The sequence below is a fragment of the Clavelina lepadiformis genome, chromosome 9, assembly GCF_947623445.1.
Source record: "Clavelina lepadiformis chromosome 9, kaClaLepa1.1, whole genome shotgun sequence".
Taxonomy (NCBI): Eukaryota; Metazoa; Chordata; class Ascidiacea; order Aplousobranchia; family Clavelinidae; genus Clavelina; species Clavelina lepadiformis.
In genome coordinates, this window is record NC_135248.1 from 14,113,578 (window position 1) to 14,134,248 (window position 20,671).

Here is a 20,671-nt window from a genome sequence, read left to right on the forward strand (position 1 = left end):
CGAATTGGTTCTTGGAATTTTAATGCCCTCCGTGAACCGGTTGTTAACAAGCGGATGTATAGGCTTATGTATATATCGGCCCCGGGTTAATAAGGCATATGCTGCTAGTGAGAGAACCAGATGTTAACGTATTTGAATCCCACCACCCAAGTAATAACAAGGCTATGTAGCCTATCTATGCATTGTCTAAACCTCAAACCCAATTCTAGAACTATCATATGAGGCTCAGGAGAAGATATTCCGGTAAGTCTCGCCAATTATCACGTCAAGCTGACGATTATAATTTATGATATTCGTTGTCAGTACAAAGTGTTTTTTGTTGTTTTAAATGTTTTTCATTCACCATGACCATCAAGCTTAAAATGTTTTTGACACTTGCCAATTCTAACTACTTTAAACGCTTTTCTAAAACCTTCATAAAACTAGGCTGTTCCCAGAAGTTATAGCTGTCATATTAGACGAGATTTCTGGGGGTAAATACTTTTAATCCGAACTGGCTGACAAACTGACTATAGCAGCTCCACAACGGTGTTTGTCAGTCGAAGTCGAGCGCCTTTTCATTCATTCATTGCTTCGTCACAGGTGCTGGTATGGACAAAGAACTTTTATGTTGATTTGTTTGAACCGCCACGCTGTTGTATTATGATACAATCATCTCTTTATAAGAAACTCTTTAAAACACTATAGAGGCCGTTTATCAAAAAGCTATACACTATCCCTATCCTTTGTATGGCGCCAAATGAATTTTTAAAAACCTTTTTCGTTTGTTGCGAGACAGTCGGTTTGTTTGTTGAGTTCAGTTTCGTATCAAACTGATACAATTCGTATCAAACTGCACCACACTATACTCAAAAGGTTTACCGTTGTTTTGTAGTTTGATTGTTTTCTAGTTTGAAGTTATTTAAAACAAGTTTATATCTTGAAAAAATGAAAAACTTAACAAGAAACGTTTGCTATAAAATCTATATTTTATAAAATTTAAGAAACCGAAAGCCCAGCGCCCGGTTAGTAAATGTGAATGTATGTGTTTGACAATATGTGTATGTGTAGTATGTGTTTGAATGTATGTGTTAGTTTGAATGTATGTTCAACACACAGTTTATTATGAGAAAATAAATGTATGTGTTTGACGCGTTTCCTGTTATTTCATATATAGGTGTAGTATTACATAGCAACAAATTTTTGTAATGAATAAACAGTTAACAAAACATAAGAGAGAGCAGGCTTCGTAAAGTGAAAATATAAATAATATAATATAAAAATACAATAGAATGAAGACTAAAGCAACTGTTTGTGAACTAACCTTTCCAAATGCGTAATGCTTAAATATAACTTGCAGTCATTTAGCCAAAATAATCATACTGAAGTGTTGAAATAAAATAAGTATAGGAAATGACACAAACATTTTTGATGCGTTTGCAGCCACAGTTAACAAATGCATAACATCTGGAACCGGTTCATAGATTGGCTTACAGACAAGTCCCGCTCTATGCTGCTGTCTTACATTATTATGATTATTATAATGAGCTATGTTTGCACATACAATAACCGTGTTTAACTATTTAAATCGTTCGTTCTTTGTATATGAATTGAATCAATGGGAACTCTAGGATATGTCATTTTAACCCATCACATTCACAGTATGATCGAATAAATTTTAAGTGATAGTCATTTCGTAGAACAGTTCATAAGAATAAGCATCAGGGATGAACCGTTGATGATCTTCTTGGTTGTAACAAAGATTACGTCATATGACGCCCGAAAACAGGTTATTTATGCACGCGTTAGCCAACGTTAATCACATCTCCTTCTACGGCGGTGAAAGTATTACGTCTAGATTATCTTTCAATTGGTTGTTTTTCCGTTAAAACTGATAAAATGGTTCGCTATTTCCACCTTACCTTACTTCAACCGACTGACGGGTCTTATCTACCGGCATTTAACACAACCACAGACTGCAAACAATATTTTAGCAAAACGTTCTTTTTCAAGAACCGAATGAGACAAAGCAATAGGCAAGAAATCGTTATTTACTGTGCAAAATCTCAATTCTGGAACGTCCATGGTTGCAAAGTATGTCAGCTTTGCCATCGGCGTTTGCGTCGAGAAGAATGACCTCATCACTGGCGCCGGTGCAGAAATAAGATTCGAAAACCGCGTCTGCATCGAAGTTTGCATTTTCGGACAACTTGACTGACAACAATCTGGCAAAAAAAGAAATGTTGCAGTAATCCGACAGCATTTGCATAGTAATAGTAAGCACGCCATAAGCTCTACAGTGGGAACGCTCAAGTCCAGTGAACGACGCTTGTGCATAAAGTTTCCTCAGCAACAAAAATTTATGGTGTAGCAATGACAATTACTTTTTCTCCTTGTCCTGACAGAGCAAATCATCCAAGCCATCACCATTGAAATCCGCCGAATATTTTGCCCCTCTACTGCAGTCCTGCATGTAACCAGACCATCCGAGTGCAGCAAAACGTCCAGATGTATCCCCGTACAAAATGTGGCTGTTAACACAAGACCGTGCACGTCAGACAAAGCTTTTTGAAGAACAAGGAAGTTGTGAGAAGAAAACTTACAAAATGCCACTGTCCTCGCCACACATTGCATCCTGTTTAAGGTCGCCGTTAAAATCGCCAAACACCCACCGGAGTGTTTTAGAAGCCGGGCAGGGATTATTGAGCGGTTTTATCGGCGTTCTCCTGAACATCTTGATCACTAGAAATATATTTAATTTAGTAAATGAATAAAAAGTAGCAAAAATTGCACTTTTAGCAACGAGTGCCATCTAATGAATATCCTGCTCTGTGTTGTAATAAAGATAAACAATTACTTGGCTCCTCGCTGTACAACCCAACTCTACCAGATGCAGGCGGGTTGCTGTTGCATTTTTCCAATTTCAAGACTGAACCCACCAGATTTCCATTAGGACATTCCTCTTTCAACAACTGAATAATTTTTTTATGAAGGGAGTTCTTTTTCTGACAACGGCGCCGTTTAAACTTGTGGCCTGACACGTGACATTGGTCCTTTAGCAAAACCCAAGGGGACCAGTGCGGACGCTCTGAATAAATTAGTACCGCGCTGACTGCAGTTGAACAAAAATAGTCAACAAGTGTTTTGCTTTTTTAGTTCAAATACCGTCTTCACACTCTGGGACATTGCACAATGAGCCATCTAAGGGGCGTCCAACACACTGATGAAGACTTCCAGCGCATGTCCTGGACCTGCAAACAACACTCACATCACATCGCATTCCTAGTCTAATGTGAGTAAGGATTGACGCAATATACTTTTAGTCCCATGAAAAAAGTCTACCGATGAACTTCTGCTAAAATGTTTAGACGATTGTGGCGGTTGGAGCCACTCCAATCTAAGGTTACGATACGCGAGGACCCCTGTGTTACGTAACAGTCTACTTGGCACCTGATTGTTTATTTATGGCGAGTTGCTTAGTAAAGGGCTGACGTGTGTTCCATGAAAAGGGGCTTTCCCATTATTCTGGAGTCAGAGAAAGGCAATTAATCGGAAATTTGAAAGTCGAACTTCATTTTTTTTCGCCAAAACAAATCAAAATCATGGTGGGGTTGAGGACAGAGGATATTACCGGACCTACCTCTAACGATTATGGTGTAGTAGGCCAGCTAATACATTTCAAAAGAAATACGACTTTGCATTAAGTCATAAGTGGTTCTAGAAAGGTGCAGAGCGAAATCAATTGTTCGGGTTCGAACGAATCTGAATATCATGAAGGTCGACAAGAATAAATTCCAGTTCTATTTGTTTCAGAAACAAACGGTAAGATGTCGCCATACAATTAATTACTTCGGCTTACAACATGACGTCATCGCCAAACAATTAATTCGCTTGGAAAAAGATTTGCTAAATCAGCGATTGAAAACCGTAACCTGGTGACTGATCTTTATTTAAAAAAATTAAGTCTTGAAGCGTTGAAAAACACTTAATAAGTACATGACGTTATAAGTAATACAGTAACGTGATATTCCTGATCCCCGAATATTTTATTCGAGAAATATTTTGGTTTCTGTTCGTATTAGAATAGCCCTGTCTACATCTACATGTGATTATAGTTGGTCACCCTTGTCTGAGGTTATTACCGCTGTGAATGAAATTTCTTGTCCAATTTGACAAAATGATTACATGGTTGACCGTTCACCAACTGACAATGATCATCTATTCATGGGCAAAGACAAAAATCTGAAGACTTGGGAATGGCCAAAATTTGTGCAAAAATCGTTCCAAGTTGTTGTCACATGGACAGAAAGGGAGGATGCCCGTCAGAATGGACTTTCGTAAGGAGGCGTCAAACCCCTAGAACTAAGATCTTTATGAATTTGTTGTACGTCCTAGGTAGGGCTTTAAAAAACCTATTTAGACCAATCACAATGCAGCACTGTTGGTGTTACCCTGGCAGTTGGCGCGCTTCAATGCGCCAGGGCGCATGCAGAATTAGGCTAAACATTAGCATGAAAGTAGCTAAAATTGGTTTTTTAGACCAAAAATTCTAATGTTTATTTTGCGTCTCTGTAAAAAAAGTTTGAATTATGGTTTTTTGATGGCATTTTATAGAATGAGTTCAAAGCATACAAAATTGACATGCAAAATTTCAGATAGCCCCATCTTGGATTTTTCGAGTAATCAGTCTTTTTGTAAATTCACTGTATAATAAAACAAAGAAAGAGGTTATGGCATTTTTTGGTGCAGATGAAGATGTGTCAGATGATTCGGTGATGAATCAAGTGATAGCAGCAGTACAAGTGTAGAAGAGGATGAAGAGGCAGATACGTCGACAGCAATTGTTGTGACCACCACAGGCATGGTAGACGGTACTTCTGGTTTAGCCACGCTTCAAAATAGTTGGACTGCTACCAGTGTTAGGCAGAGGAACTTTGTATTCACTGGTCAAGAAACTCTGTGCATTCCTAAAGGCTAAACCTTCACACGAAGGCAAAGTTTGGCCAATAGACGTATTCAGTCTATTTATATCAGATGAAATCATCAGTTTAATAGTGAGAGAAACGAACCGTTACGATTGTCAGGTGATCGAAGGTGTTTGGGGTGTTATGAACTGATTTCTTTGAACGAAGGATCACGGGAAGCATCGAAAAAGGCTAGAAAAGTATCAACCTATTGTGAAGGCTGCGAGAGCAAACCATATTTGTGCTTTAAAATGAAGCATTCTGACTGAAATTTAAGTGACAAATGTTCTTTTTCAATATAAAGAATATACAAAGAATTTCATCACTTGCCTGTGTTGAACAAGGATTTTGAAACAGGAAAAAAGGCCAAAAAATAGTAACATTAATGTTTCTCGTAAGAACCACAGTTGGGTCACAAAGCAGTAGCAAAATTTTACGCATGACCCACTGATGGGTCGCATCGCCGTGAACGTGTTAATTTATGGTCAACATATTTCAACACCTGCTTTCCACTTTGACAAAACTTGACCTAACAGAAAATAATTTACCATTCTACATAATATTCATACTGTGTTAATTTGAAAAAATTGAAAAGATATTAAGCATTTTCCAATACAACAAATTTATTTAGGGATCTATTTATACGTAGTTTAACCTCATTTTAAAAGCATAAGTTCCACAAGTTCTGGAACATCGTCCATAACTACCCCAGGGTTCCCACTGAGCTGTAGTGCAAGTTGTTGGACGATGATTAGCAATGCATTTCCTTTTCTTGTAACTGACCACGTTGGGAAACTTCTTTCTGCATTGCTGCATATACACCATAATACTAACTAGAGAATGATAAATAATAATATCAATCTATCAACGAAAATGATAAACTATAAAGCTAATAAAATCATTGTACATTAAATCTTATCTTATTTCTGCTGATATATGTTTACTATGTAATTACAGTGCATCTTCTACCATCATCTGGTAATGTATGCTTAACGTTTTAACGCACAACTCTTTTGAGCTTAATTTTGTTACAGTTTAACAGCATTGCTCTGAGTGCTGGAACACCGTCACTATAGCACAACATACTCAGCACTTCGCAGAACTTTCAGTTTCAACACATTTACATTCTGTTAATTGGGCCTTTGTTAATGAACATTCCTTTCTACGCAAAAATGGCAAAACTGAAAATGTACTTACAATAAAAGTTCCACCAATGCAAGTACGCTTAGCAAAGGCAAATACACTTCTACATGTGCACTGCCCATATGGTCCAATATCACTCCAACGTATGGATCCTAAGAAACAATAAAGTTTGGTTAAAAATTGCTGACAATTAAAATTCCAGTCGCTCAACGAGAAAGTGACAATATTTTTCCACAAAAAAAAGACACATAGTGTAGCTGATGAACAACTGTATTGTTATGAATTAAGTAGTGTTGTCAAAATGCAGCACAGAGGTCAATAATTCATTCATAATATACAAGATCGAAAAACAAAACAAATAATAAAAAAACATTGAAGAATTATTCGAAGAACAAGAATGAATTTACAAAAAGTGACAACCATATAAAAAAGGAAGAAACAAAGAATAACAAACTGACAAATCAAATTTTGTGACATCTATCCGCATACAAGTTTATACAATTAATGGCAAAAAATTAACTCGAGTCATTTTGTAACCAGACACAATTTCACTCGGTTATGACTGTGGTGCTAAAAATAAAATGAGTTTCTTTGGTCAACTTAGCATAGAGATAAAATTCCATCATATTTACAAACCTATTTAAGGGAAAGCACATCCATGATATTATTTCCACATTTCACTATGATATTTATTGGTAACAAGTTCAATAAATTGGAATAAACTTTTGCACGCTCGCCTCGAATTAAAAAAGCTTTTATGACCAAGATATGCCAACACCCAAGCTGCTGCCAAGATATGACACACTTATTTGTTCATTTTACACCTAACTTACCCTAAGTGAAAATCGCCATTAATATTATTCAATCATTCTAGAAAAAAGCAGAAAAATTGACCATAAATGAACACTATACCAATGTACTTTTGACATACTAAAGAAGCAAAAAAATACTAGTGGACTTCATAATTTCCCCACCTTTGTTCTAAACAGAATATATGACCTGCATGTTTGGATGACAACACAACAACAACAGTGATTGGGTCAATTCCTATCAAAATGTTTAGCTTTATGATGGGAAATCAGCCCACACAAGTTAAAAGGTGTCATTACTCATACAAAAGATTAATATTAGTTAATTATTTTCTTTATTTCTTAACACCATAACGACCAAGCGCGTCAATTGACGTATTTCAAGTATTTAATTTCTTGTTTCTCCACCGGGCATCATCTTTTTCTGCTGAAACATCTTGACAATTATTTGTTGGTTTTACTTTCTTGCAACGCTCAGTTTGTCTGACTTTTGGAGGTTTTATGATTAAAATGGTGAATTAAAGTATATGTCTACCTCGGACGACCAAGCGCATCAATTGACGCACATAGCTTAAAATTTCACACTAAGTCTACCATCTAGTCTGCAGAATCATTACAACGTGATAAAATGGAATAACGATAATCAAAAATTGATAATCAGCATTGTCTGAGGTATAATTGAGCATGGTGAGATCACCCTAAAATTGGGAAAATTTCTGTCCGGCCTCCTAATTCACTGAAGAAATTCGGGCTCATTCAGCGAGTTTATTCGAAAGTAGCACGTGCTCGCGAGCAGTGGACATTTAGAAGGACAAAAGGCAGAGAAGACTTCAAAGATGTTTTTCTTACTAAATAAATGAATGATTTGTATTTTATGTGTATTATGTGTCAATTGACGCACTTGATCATTCTAGGTAGTATAAAAGTGCGGTCGTTCTAGTGTTAAATTAATATCAAAACAAACAGTTGATAATGAAAAAATAGCAGAATAAATGTAAAACCTGTTGAACTCCCACTGCCAACAGTTGTACCATTGCCACCAACAGTTGTACCATTGCCACCAGTTGTACCACCACTCCCACCAGTTGTACCACCGCCGCCACCAGTTGTGCCACTGCCGCCACCAGTTGTACCACCGCCGCCACCAGTTGTACCACCACTGCCACCTGCTGAACCACCACTGCCACCTGTTGTACCACCATCAGTTGAACCACCGCTGCCACCAGTTGAGCTGCCACTGCCACCTGTTGAACCACCACTGCCACCAATTGAACCACCACTGCCACCAATTGAACCACCACTGCCACCTGTTGAACCACCACTGCCACCTGTTGAACCACTGCTGCCACCAGTTGTACCACCATCACCAGTTGTACCATCACTGCCACCAATTGTACCATCACTGTCACCAGTTGAACCACCGCTACCACCAGTTGAACCACCACTGCCACCAGTTGTACCACTGTTGCCTATTTTCAAGTTTTTGCAGTACAATGTATTCAATTCATTGATATCCTCTTCAGATAATTCAAGCCTATGGTCAGGCACTCCTTTTGTCTTAGTACCTAAAACCATATTTTGATGAAATAGAAATCACATAAATATACAAGCATACAAATTCCAAAGATCATGTGGCATTTAACGACATGCTGTTATAAAAATTGTCATATTCTTATGCCATGCCAGCAATGATACCAGCCAGGCCTAGCACAAAAACAATGTTTTACCAGGTAACTTTTCCACAGTTGCCTTCCCATTTCGTGTAAAGCCATATTTTCCGTAGTGCATGACGGAGTCAAAGTCATATGGAGATCCCAAATCAACTACATACTTGACGTTCATCACTCGATAATGCGCCCTATATGCTTGAAAACATTGAATTACTAAGCATGCATAAAAATACAAATATGATCAGTACAAACACACTGTCAAATATAAATAACTGGTTTGAAAGCTACAACTTATCAAAATGAAAGTTATCTTTCATCAAAGTCAACAACGCATTTACGAAAAATTAAAGTCTATTGTTCAAGAGTTGAGTAAATGATAATTTAAATCAAGCAAAAGTCACATCATGGGTCAAAACACAATACATTATCACCAATACAGCTATTATTAATATTTTTAGAAGCACGCTTGCAAAAGCGTTTGGGGCTCGCTTCAGTGCAGCTCTAGCAGGAATTGAATTCCAGCTCACCCTGGAATTATACACATTTAATTCCTATGCTATAGAGAACAAGCAACTGGGTGGACTTAACCATGACTTGTGATCGCTAAAATCAAGAATAACCGTACAAAATATCATATAAGATGTAGCCGAAAGCCACTGTACTACAGCACTCAGAACAATGGTTGCATGATGCAATGACAAATAGCAACAAAAGAAATGCTAGTTTCCAACAAACCAGCATGCCTAAAATGTACGCAGACATAAAATTAACTTAAGTGATGTGGCAAGTTCAAAAACAAGTTAGCTTTAAATTGACGAATAGTTGCCAATAAGTATACTACAGAAAGGATTTTTAAAAATATACTGTCATTAAGCATCTATTACCAAAACTGTATCCCAATTTTTTCTTCCTGTTATAATGAAGAAACCAGTCATTCTGAAGTCACAATGTAAAGAAATGGTTTTAGTTATAGCCGTTACTATATACTTGTCAACCACAGAAAACATTCTATTCATACTTGATCAAAACACCCGAGTCATGCATAATGTTTTTATGCTATGACATAAGAGCCATCATCTTCATCATAATCAAGCAATCAATTTGTGTTTTTTCCACATGCTTATGTGAGTGCTTAACCACTGCATGTTTGTAAAAATCCTTTTACAACTATACTTGCAGGTAATTACCTTTTGATTTAAAGCCCATTTGAACTGAATTTTTGAACTTGCCCCATCACTTTCAATAACTAACTTCATAAATAACAAGTAAACCATAACCCGAAAATAAAAAAAAAGTTTTTAACTAATAGTACTAATTTCATTGATATTTTCTCCATTTAAAGATCTGTGCTAAAACTAGTGACAAGAAGAAAGTGATCAACTGAAATTTGTCTGTGCAAATAATTATTTAATTGATTCCATGAATAACAAGAAGCAGATGGGTTCATCAGCAGGTGCCATCCGGTGGTACGTGAGAAAATTTCAGTGGTCCACAAGATATTGTGACTATCTGGTAGTGATATTTCTATGTTTATTAAAAATCAAACAAACCTTTATCCCAATGGTTATAATTTGATTGATATTTTCATCTTAATATTTTCTCCAATTAAACATTTGCGCTAAAAAAATTGACCAACTAAAATTGGTCTGTGCACTATGTATGCTGACCTAAAATTTGATGCGAATTTTGAACAACACATTTATACCAACGATATTTTTATCGGTTAAAACTGGGAACAATTTGTCTCAAACTTTAAGTCGCTTTCTGGCTTGCAGTTACATTTCTAGAGCCAAATACAATACCAATAGGCTGATTTCAGACAAACAGGTTAATTCACAGGTCAACAATTTTTTTTTTGTTGCATGAGATTTTTTAACTGATTCTACACAATCTTGGGATGTTGATTTCAAATCTGCAATCAGTTTCTTTACGCATGCTCTAGTTTTCATGCAATCGAAAATTTAAATTTTTTCGTTTCTGGCTCTATTTAGTGTGCGTTGTCTGTGTGGTACAGTACCAGTGTTTCAGATAGAAGCTTTCAGCTCTTTTAAGTTGTAGCCTACTGCTGTTTAAGGGCGTTTGAAGAAGCTAAACAGTTTGATTATAGTGAGGTATTGCGGATAGATGCTGTAGGATAGGTTATAAGCTCTATTTTACACTCGTAAATGCAAAAATAAACCTGATTCATTTTGTTATATCAGTGGTGTGTACACGCTTTTTCTGTCAAAGATGAAATATAACATCATTCATGAAGCCTGCCTACAGAGCTTACTTTGGCATCCATCTTGGCGATCAAGATAAGAAATGGTCTCCACATATTGTGTGCCATAACTGCGAACAAATGCTCAGAGACTGAACAAAAGGAAAGCGGAAGAGTCTGCCTTTTTGCATTCCAATGGTGTGGCGTGAACCCCAAGATCACACGACTGACTGCTAATTTTACATGGTAAAGATGAAAGGTGTTGGCAGGAAGAGCCGACTAATGCTTTTTTATCCAAGTATACCATCAGCTATACGACCTGTTCCGCACTATGATAGCTTCCCTCCTCCAGTCTTTAGTGGTTTTACAGTTTCTGAAGATGAGGAAACTGAATCTGATAGGGAAGGGGTTATGGAAATGGAGTATAAAAGAACAGATACAGAATCTGAACACTCTTCTGGTGAAACCAGAGTAGCTGTTCAGAAGTTTAATCAATCAGAACTGAATGACTTAGTACGTAATTTAGATTTGTCCAAGCAAGAAGCTCAGCTCTTAGCCTCCAGACTAAAAGAAAAACAGGATCAATCTGTAAAGGTTTCCTTTTTTCGAAAAAGAGAAGAACTCTTTCTTCCCTATTTTTCAGAGGAAAATATGCTGGTATACTGCAACGATATACCTGGTCTTCTCGAACAACTGGGTATCTCCTCATATGATCCAGAACAATGGCGATTGTTTTTAGACAGTGTGTCCTTTTACACAGCCTCAAGTGTGTCCTCATACACATTGGAAATGTTTATGAAGCTGTTCCAGTTGGTCACTCCACTGTCTTAAAGGAACGTCATGATGACATCAGAATTGTCATGGATTTGCTCAGATTTGCACACCTGGATCATTTGTGTTAACCTCAAAATGGTTAGTTTTCTGCTAGATCAGCAAAAAGGATACACTAAATTTCTATGGTATCTATGCATGTGGGACAGCAGAGCACGTGAAAAACATTGGACACAGAAGGAGCGGCCCTTCCATGAAACATTTCAAGTTGGCATGCCTAAGGTAACACACAACCTAATCGTAAGCAGAGACAAAATTGTTCTTCCGCCCCTGCACATCAAACTAAGTCTCATAACACAGTTTGTTAAAGCTCTAAATCCTGACAACGAGTCCTTTCATAATCTTCTTTACACTTTCCCAGCTTTTTCATATGACAAAATTAAAGCAGCAAACTCAAAAAACGTACAAACGCAGAAGTTATTGGATTGCCATCATTCTTTTCAATGTTATTTTGCAAAAAAAAATGTCATTTTGCTTATTACATGTATTTTACCAGCAAAAATGTTCTTTGTTACATTTTTTCAAACATTTGGTGCCTAATTGTCTGTAAATACAAATGCTAGTGGTAACACAATAATTTTTGGGAACCTATTTTTGTTTTGAGGTTGGTTATTCGACTATAAGCAAGAACGTCATTTGACAAATCATGTAATTTTCAGAAAATTTGAATTATTAAATAAAAAATCTCAATTTGCAAAAAATCTAGACCTTGCAGAAAAAAACTAAGGTCGGATTCGGATTCAGCGCCCCCAAAATAGGTAAGAACAAGTGTTGGTAGAAATGCAACAAAATTTTTGTTGACCAGTGTTATAGTTAACTTGTAGTGACAGAAATTGTTTGCTGCTCACTAAACACATGAGAGATGTGGCCAATTCACGTCTCAAAGAATATTAGAATCTATGAGTGTTTAAATATAAGTGAATTTCAAACACTATGCATTTGTTGAACCTGTCAAAATAGTAGCCACAGACAAGACATTACAAGTTTTTGACAGCTTTGTCACAATTGCAAAAGCATTTCGCTCCTGGGACAATAAAATAAACATTCTTATAGGACACCTCTTGACATTTGTCTAAACTGCAATAAATTAAATTGCCAATGAAACGTTGACGACCGCTGCACTGGATGATAATAAATAGCAATAAAAAAAATCCTGGTTTCCAGGAATGAGCGCAATAAACAATTGCTTTCATAATCATGTGCTAATGTTTTGACAATTTCTGATATAATAAGAATAAATAAATTAATAATATGACATAATAATAATAAATTTTTGACATAATAATATTGTAGTGTTTTGCAAAAAAGTTGCATTAAAGTGAGGTAAATAAATATCAAACCATCCAAAACATTTTCCCAGATGACTTTGATATAACCATCACGATCTGGCCGGCATTGTTCGTGCTCGAAACCAAAGGTGTGCAATAGTTCGTGAGCGACAATGGACCAGTGCTCACAGCCAGCCCCGATGCTTAGTTTTTGGCCAGTTTCAGCAGCCCAGGATTGTTTTCCAAGGTCTGACCTGAAATTTATTTAAGTTGAAGTTAACGTCGACTAAAATTTAAATGGATTTGAGTATAAATGATGAGTATAGATGATATTTAAAAGTGCATCCAGCGATGCGGAAACTTCGGTTCATAGGGATTTGACGTTTTTGGCTTTGCCGATTGTGAGTTTTGAAATGTATGATGTCGTTTTAAAACATGTTTTAATTTCATCAAAATGCCTTTGGTGTCTACGAAAAAAAAAGCTTTCGTCCTACACAAATTAAAAGATCCTGGTTTTTCAGAAACATAATCTAAGATATGGTATGATGTCAGTCGAAGAATAGCAAAAAAAAACAGACATCTAACCACCTCTTAGTGAACATAAAGTAGCTCATGTAAAAAAATAAAAAATTCCATAAAAAAAAACTTTGTGGACGTAGCACGATTCACTACAGCATCAGGTGGTGGCCTAATCTGCTTGTGCTGCACCTGGAAGTTTCAAGCTTGTTGGTTAGGATGGCAACTTACAAAAGGAAACAAGCTCCGCATTACAACATGGAATGTTGCAAAAATTGAGCAGAAAACAAGAAATATGACAATTATCATAGTTCATCATAATGAACACTATGACGCTTGATTCTGTGCTTGTGAGTGCAAAGTGCTTATTTTTTATTCAAGAACTTGAATAAAAGCGGGGTTCGATTTTTCTTTGACGAGCGCCAGCGCCGCTCATTTAAATAAAGCCCCACTCTATATCTAATGAATGTAGAAGAAACCTCTTACTTTTAAAATCAAACCAATATGCACTTTTCAAGAGCTCAATAACCTTTGAAAGTATTGTGAAATAAAACAAATTATTAAAATATTCTATTTGAGGACATACCAACATCCACTATCTCGAATATATTTAATGTATGGAGAGTCTGATGACGGCAAATAAGGCAGAAACTTAAAGCACGACCCCTCCTCAAATTTGTCATGTGCTATTTTGATTGCGCTGACAGCTGCCTTGTTTGATTCTAGAACATCAAAGTGGTTTGAATTCTGAAACTAGAGAAGAATATTCAACAAAATATTATGGAGAACTTACTAATTTTGTCATCCATTGCGAAATAAATTAAAAATCTTCGATCCTCCACATCCTCATTCCAACGAATATTTACAGGGTTATATTTGTTAATAGGAGCTGCTGTCCCAACTTGAAGTAAAAATTCTTCATCTTCGTCTACATAACCATAAGCCTGAAAATAAGATTATCGAAAATCTTTATACTTGAACTGAGGAAAGTCAGTGTGCAATCTGAGCTCATTGATGATCCTTCAAAACTTAATTGATGATCCTTCAATACTTTTTCTAAAAGCGGTTACCACCAGATCAAATTTCAAGATTTTAATGAAAACTTTGTGAAATCTCTTTGTCTGAAAGGCACCTACCTCACAAAAATCTCAGAAAAGTTTTTGTTGCCGAAAAGAATAAAAACCATAGAAACATGGGTCAGGAGCTAGATTATTACAATTACTTTGTCAATTGTTAAGTTAATGAACGAGGAAAAGGCATACAAAGAAATACTGAATCTACTATTGAAAAAGCAAACCGGTATTACTGGTAACCTGCCTACAACAACAAAAATGAGCTTTTGCAATAATACGGGACAATTTTAGAAGTTGCTGAATGAGGATAACTCAGTTAAACTTAGATAAAAAAATTTACATTTGAACAGATTTTTTTCGGCTTGAAATTAACTCAACACCAGTAGAATGTGATAAAGACCATGATAGTGTTGTTTCTAGTTTTTGAAAATTTATAGTTTCTCAACTTACAAAGTGTCAATAAAAAAGAAATTTGCATTGTAAAAGAAACAGCGGACAGCTGATTGCCATCAAAAAGTGTCACGTGACCAACCAATGGCAACCAATTTAATTCAAACATTTTAACGCGTAAAAGGTCTATTGCCCCCACATTGCTTGTCTCGTGGCAAGTTGCCAAATATATACACATTATTTATCTCTTGTTTTACTTTTTTGTGTAGTAATGTTAAGTTCCCCGAAAATCGAATTGTTTGTCACTCTCATTATTCAATAATTCACAGATGACATAAAATAACATAGCCTTGAAAGCTTTGACAAAAAAATATGCAAATACGTGCAAAATATTGAAGGTAGCAGTAACAATATCAACATGCCTAAATGTGGATAATTTGACTGAATTCCACATAGTAACAACATAGTATATGAGAAAACTTATTGCAAGTACAATAAAATAATAAATCTCGCAACCTCGCAAATCCCCACCTTCAAAAATCTTGGTAATTGAGTCTCATCTATTTGAATATCTCCTTGGAATGAGTTGGTATCTACTGCACATTTACAGCTCACTGGGCATCTATCTCTGTCTATTTCATAACCAAAAGGACAGGGAAAGGAGCAAAGCGAGACATCAAAATCACACTCAACCGCTAGCAAACAAATAAAATCATTAAACTAACTTTAAATAATGTAGTACTAAATTTATTGAAAAATGTTTAGTAAATAAATAAAATCAGTAACTGACTGACTTCAGATGTTGTAGTATAAAATATAACTGACCAAAGGAAAATATTGTAAAGAACCTAGATTCTATGATATTGGGCAATCTGGATTTATTGGGATCATCCAAAATGTGTTTACAAAATTAATATTTTGGCATACATGCAGGTTGAACTCGAAAAATTGAAGAAAAGTTTTTTTAACATCTTCTTAAAAAATACATGCTTAATATGTTTCTTGTTGCTGCTTCATTATTGCAATAGAAAGAGTGAATGCTGTAAATGATATATGGACGTTTTAAAAACATTCATCACAGGTAACTCTAAAGAGTTAGATATACTGTACTAGATGTAAGGAACTATTAGGGTAATACAGTAATACACCTTATTTGTATAAAACCTGACACAAACCTCCTATGACACAATAAAAAGATCCTCTGCAGTAACAATGAAATTGTTGAAAGATTTTAAACAAATCAAACTGATACAAAGTAAAGAATGACAAAAATTTTTATGTAACTTCAAGAAAATACAATGAAGGGCATAAACTGATGAAATGTTTAAGTTATCAGTTATCACAAATATCCTTCTATGTTTGGCATGCGCCAACTCAAATCTATGAATCCAAGTAGCCGGCACAGATATTGACAAATTTTGTTATTCTCACAAATCTGTCTCTTGTTTGTTGTTGTTGTTGTTTGATCATAAACTTCTGAATATTTGTTAATTTGTATGAATGTACAGTGCTTTTTATATTTTTCATTGGACAACAAAACAACAGGATTGACAATGTCTATGTTGCTCGACAGGTAGTTTGATAAAGCGCACTCGAGCAAAGTTAGCAGATTTATGTTCACAAAAATACCAAAATTTATTCATCGTATTTTGACAATCTTCCCCACAATTTATCATATTTCTATACTGTTAAGTAACAATTATAAAGTCGGGGTATGTTTATTAAGAAATTTTTGCAGCTGAGGTGTGAGGATTGGCAAATAGAAATAGGTTGGAATCTGTGCATTAAATACACCCAATTGGCAACAATTGGTAACACCACAGATGTCTCGTATGTGTCAGTTATGAAAGTCAGCTCAAAATGCATCTGACGAAATGCAGGAGTTTCACCGCTATTGCGCATGAGGCAATGCAATAGTAGGATGTCTATTGAAATGATTAGAGATGGGAACTTTCCTTCAGTTGACACAAAATTACAGGTTTTCAGATGCATTGCAACAAAGATGTCAGACAAAATGTTGCCATAGAAAAAAAGATTATGTTAAGCTTGGATAAGTTTGTTTTTGGACATCAGGATCGACGGTTGATCGAAATGAAAATGAATATTGTTTCAAAAAATTAATTGGGCAGAAGTAAAGTTTTTAGCATGAAACTTTTATTTAAAAGATAAGGCAAGGTTATACGTTACGAGAAACAAAATTTGAGCCAAAATAGTCCAGTTTGACATTGATCTCATATAGACCGTCGCATTAAATAAGGCCGGCCTCAGTAAGCATTAAGCCGTCGTATATCAGCAACAGTAATCGGCATTGTCAATCCTTACATTTTGTCTTTCAGGATTATTGTAATTTTGGTTGCAGTTTTTCGTAAAAGATTTTTAGGTTAAATAAAAGGTTAAGTTAAGAAGAAAAACGATTATGTTAAGAAAACAAGCCACAAAGTATACATAGCAAGCACTGTATATGCAATGCCAGCAACAAAAGCAAAAATTATAAGCATTTCATTAAATAAAAGCTAACACGTTCATGTTCATGCTTTATATTTATACTCCTCCTTGTCTTTATTGAATGCGTTACCATGACAATAATGTGTTATCAGCAAAAGACTGCGTCCGGTAAGCCCGGTAAGTGACAACAGACACCTTGACCACGCTATTAAGATTAATACAAGTACAAGATCATATAAATCTTTACAAAAATTACCTGGACAGGTGTTCCTTTGCAAACCATTTGTGCTACTTTTTCTGATTTCTATGCATGGATCAGTTGACCCTGTTTAAAAAGTCTATTTCATTGAAAATAAACAATATAAAATGGGTGCAAAAACACACATTGTGTAACGACCAATTCCAAGTATCCAAGCATGGCTTGTGGCAGGCTGTAAGCAAGCTTATGACATTTGAAAAAAATTTCGACTGAACCTGCTTTTCAAAAGACCATCAATTTAGAGTTTTCATCAAGAACAAGAACAAGAACTTTGTTACATGACCATTAAAAAAAAAAATTGTAACCCATAGTTAATTGCTGTTTGATGATGAATGAACTCCCATTGTCATAGCATTGGCCAAAAGCATGTAATGACCCAAAAACTGTATCATTGCATTTATGTAATAGAGTTTGAAATGGCATTAACGTAAACGTTATCCTTAAACATAACATTTTCAAATGAGTCCTTAAACAAAAAGGATAAATAGACCATACTAACTCATTATAGGGTCTTTAATACAAAGAGGCTTTAAGCAACGTTAAAAGCATTATATTTCTAATTTAACTCTTGGGCTTTCAGTAAACACTTTTTTATGCATCAGAAAAATGATTGTCATTAGACATACATTTGAACATAAAAGAACAAATTTTACGGGATGTAAAATTGATACCATCTAGTGCTTGAAACAGTGTTACCCAATGAAAAATCATTCCAATCGAATTGTTAAAAATTGTTGTAAGTGAGCGGAAATATCTTTAAAAAAATGATGGCAAGAAAAAATAAGGGTACCCTCGATTAAAAGCAACACAAAATACTTTCCAAAAGGAATAGATGCTGCGGGTAATATACGAGTAAATAAAGTAACCAATGTGGACTAACTTCTTGCACCTCAAAAAGGAGAAACTTGTTCACAAGGAAAAATAAAAGAAAAACAAACTACACACAATTTACAATTTGACTTCATTGAATATTCCTGGAAAACTAAGGTTTGCTTAGACATTAAATTACCTGAAAGAGTATAAGCTAAAATAGCAGCAATAACAGCAACAACAAATAAAGCAACTGCAATTTTTATGTATGTCGCATTGGCAATGACATTTTCTTTGGCATTTGATTTTGGGAGTTTTCTTCTTGTTTTCTGTTGTTTGCTTGATTTCTTCATTGTTTCTGGAAACATTGGAAAATTTTGAAATTTTCGTCAATGCAAACAACAATTGACATTTGATTAAATCCCACCTTTGAGATTTCTTCAAGAAAGCAAAATAATTAAGATTATTCCATTTCTTCTTCAATATAATTCATTTAAGTGAAAATAGAAAAAAGAGAGAATAGAAAAAAACACACTGTTTTCTGTTAAAACCACAAGTAAAATTTGATACTGGTATGACATTTCATTTCACGCATTGGTGTAATCTTTATCATTGGACTGAGGAAAGAATGTGCACAACTTGAAGCCATCGACCAATTTCATCGCTCCAGCCTCGGTTGTTGAGCTTGTCGTTTTGTGCAACTTCTGATAAATACAAGTTTTTGTGTGTTTTTGGTATAAAATTTTTGCAAGAATTTAGAACTGTTGATCGAAACCATTAAAAAAAGGGTTATGCAAACATTGTTTGGGGTTATTACATTAGTTGTATACTGGAAATCTAACCTGGCTCACATATTTATGTGGCAGGTACACTAACCACTTCTCCGCCACCAAGTTTAGTTAAAGTTAAAACTATATTAAAGTTAAACGTTTATATATTTCATGGTTCTTCACTAACCATAATAATAAAGGTAGGATCGTCACCATATAATATCGCAGAACCATTTCCATCGATGCTGTATCAAAGTTGACAGCTTATAATCATGCAAATTAATTTCTAACTTCCCTTAATCCAGAGGTTCTCAACCTTTTTACGATCCCGTACCACTTGGGAACCTTGTATTGTCAACACGTGCAACTTCTTGCAGAACAACTAATTTGATCTCCTTAGTTTATTCACAAGAATAATAAACACTACCATTACCTGCATTATTTCAAACCACATTACGTGTATGTCTGCATTTTCGCTGCGCACCAACTGCATTACCGCCAGTACTTTAATAGAATCACTATGAAGCTGGGAGAGAAGTAACGTCTATGAACAATCATTCGATCTAATATCTATGACGCTTATAAGAAGTAACGCTCTTTGTTGACATGATCTGTATTTTAAAATTGTATTGTTACAAAACAATAGGAATTCATAGAACAATAGGGCTTCAGGAAAACTTACTGATTTCTAAACAAAACTCGAAAAGTTAAAAAGCAGTGAATACAGGTTTTTGTAAAAAAAAATGGAAGTATTTTTCGTACCACCTGTAAGACCTTCGCGAGCCACTAGTGGTAGCTGCACTACAAGTTGGAAAACCCTGACTTAATCCAATTTACTGGAGTACCATTTTCTTACTTTGACAACTGGCAGACAATATAAGGAACATGTAGCTCATCAGCCGTTGATTACTAAGTAAGGAAATGCAAATTACATCAGTTGAATTTAGTCAATTTTTCACTTTTTGTTGGCAGAGTTAAACGGGTGCAGTTTTCAAGAAATTAAATGAACTTGTTGAATAAGTTACCATTTAGGTCTTTAAAAACACCTTAAACATATTTCATGTACTCACACATCGTACAACAGATAAAAGGACATACTGCAGATATGGCAGGAGCACAAGCAAGAGTTTTTGGCCAAAACTGTATTGCACATCGAAAGAAAAGTGATCTCTTTAAAGAAATGAGACACTAATTAGGTTATTTCTACCTTTTCTGTTGCAAAAGGCAGTACCTTGCCTTCCACAAACACCAGAGAGACTTGGGCCACGAGTCGCGGTGCACACTTGCTGCTTCTTAGCACACTTGCTGCTTCTTAGCACACTAGAAATTTTATTCTGAACCTCCAAGATCTCGGTCACAACTGCCATACTTTGCAGTTCGAGTGACAGACAAGTGAAACGTATCTTGCACAGAGGTCTTTTTCACTTACAACGTTTTGTTAAACATGAAGAAAGCAAGGCCAAAATTACAGTCCAAACTGGGGAACACATTAAGTATGACGCTGACCATGGTTAGCTGCATTTTGTGGTAGCTGCTTATCCAAG

General features: G+C 35.5%; 1 protein-coding gene across 4 annotated transcripts; it reads right to left on the reverse strand.

Annotated features, from left to right (window-relative positions):
- Positions 1-1,953: 1,953 nt before the first annotated feature.
- LOC143471284 (uncharacterized) lies at positions 1,954-19,620 on the reverse strand. Of its 4 annotated transcripts, XM_076969716.1 has the most exons (17): positions 19,315-19,613; positions 18,785-19,061; positions 18,557-18,715; positions 17,545-17,613; positions 15,375-15,538; positions 14,174-14,324; positions 13,967-14,102; positions 12,937-13,118; positions 8,623-8,760; positions 7,897-8,460; positions 6,141-6,238; positions 5,599-5,753; positions 3,145-3,230; positions 2,837-3,067; positions 2,583-2,721; positions 2,364-2,510; positions 1,954-2,204 (listed from the first exon to the last, which is right to left on the reverse strand). In XM_076969716.1, exons 3-17 carry the CDS (start codon positions 18,708-18,710, stop codon positions 2,027-2,029), a joined length of 2,592 nt encoding a protein of 863 aa, XP_076825831.1. In that variant the 5' UTR covers positions 18,711-18,715; positions 18,785-19,061; positions 19,315-19,613; the 3' UTR covers positions 1,954-2,026. The 4 variants fall into 4 exon arrangements, with proteins under 4 accessions (XP_076825831.1, XP_076825830.1, XP_076825833.1 ...); XM_076969715.1 differs by having other exon boundaries at positions 18,785-19,613; XM_076969718.1 differs by having other exon boundaries at positions 8,356-8,460; positions 18,785-19,583.
- Positions 19,621-20,671: the final 1,051 nt, after the last annotated feature.

Excerpts from the sequence above, each read along its gene's own strand:
- LOC143471284 (XM_076969716.1), bottom strand. The coding sequence starts at position 18,710 with ATGAAGAAATCAAGCAAACAACAGAAAACAAGAAGAAAACTCCCAAAA. Across the intron at positions 8,761-12,936 it reads CTGGGAAAATGTTTTGGATG|CATATAGGGCGCATTATCGA; the intron begins GTTTGATATTTA and ends AATGTTTTCAAG. Across the intron at positions 2,205-2,363 it reads TGTCAGGACAAGGAGAAAAA|ATTGTTGTCAGTCAAGTTGT; the intron begins GTAATTGTCATT and ends TTTTTTTGCCAG.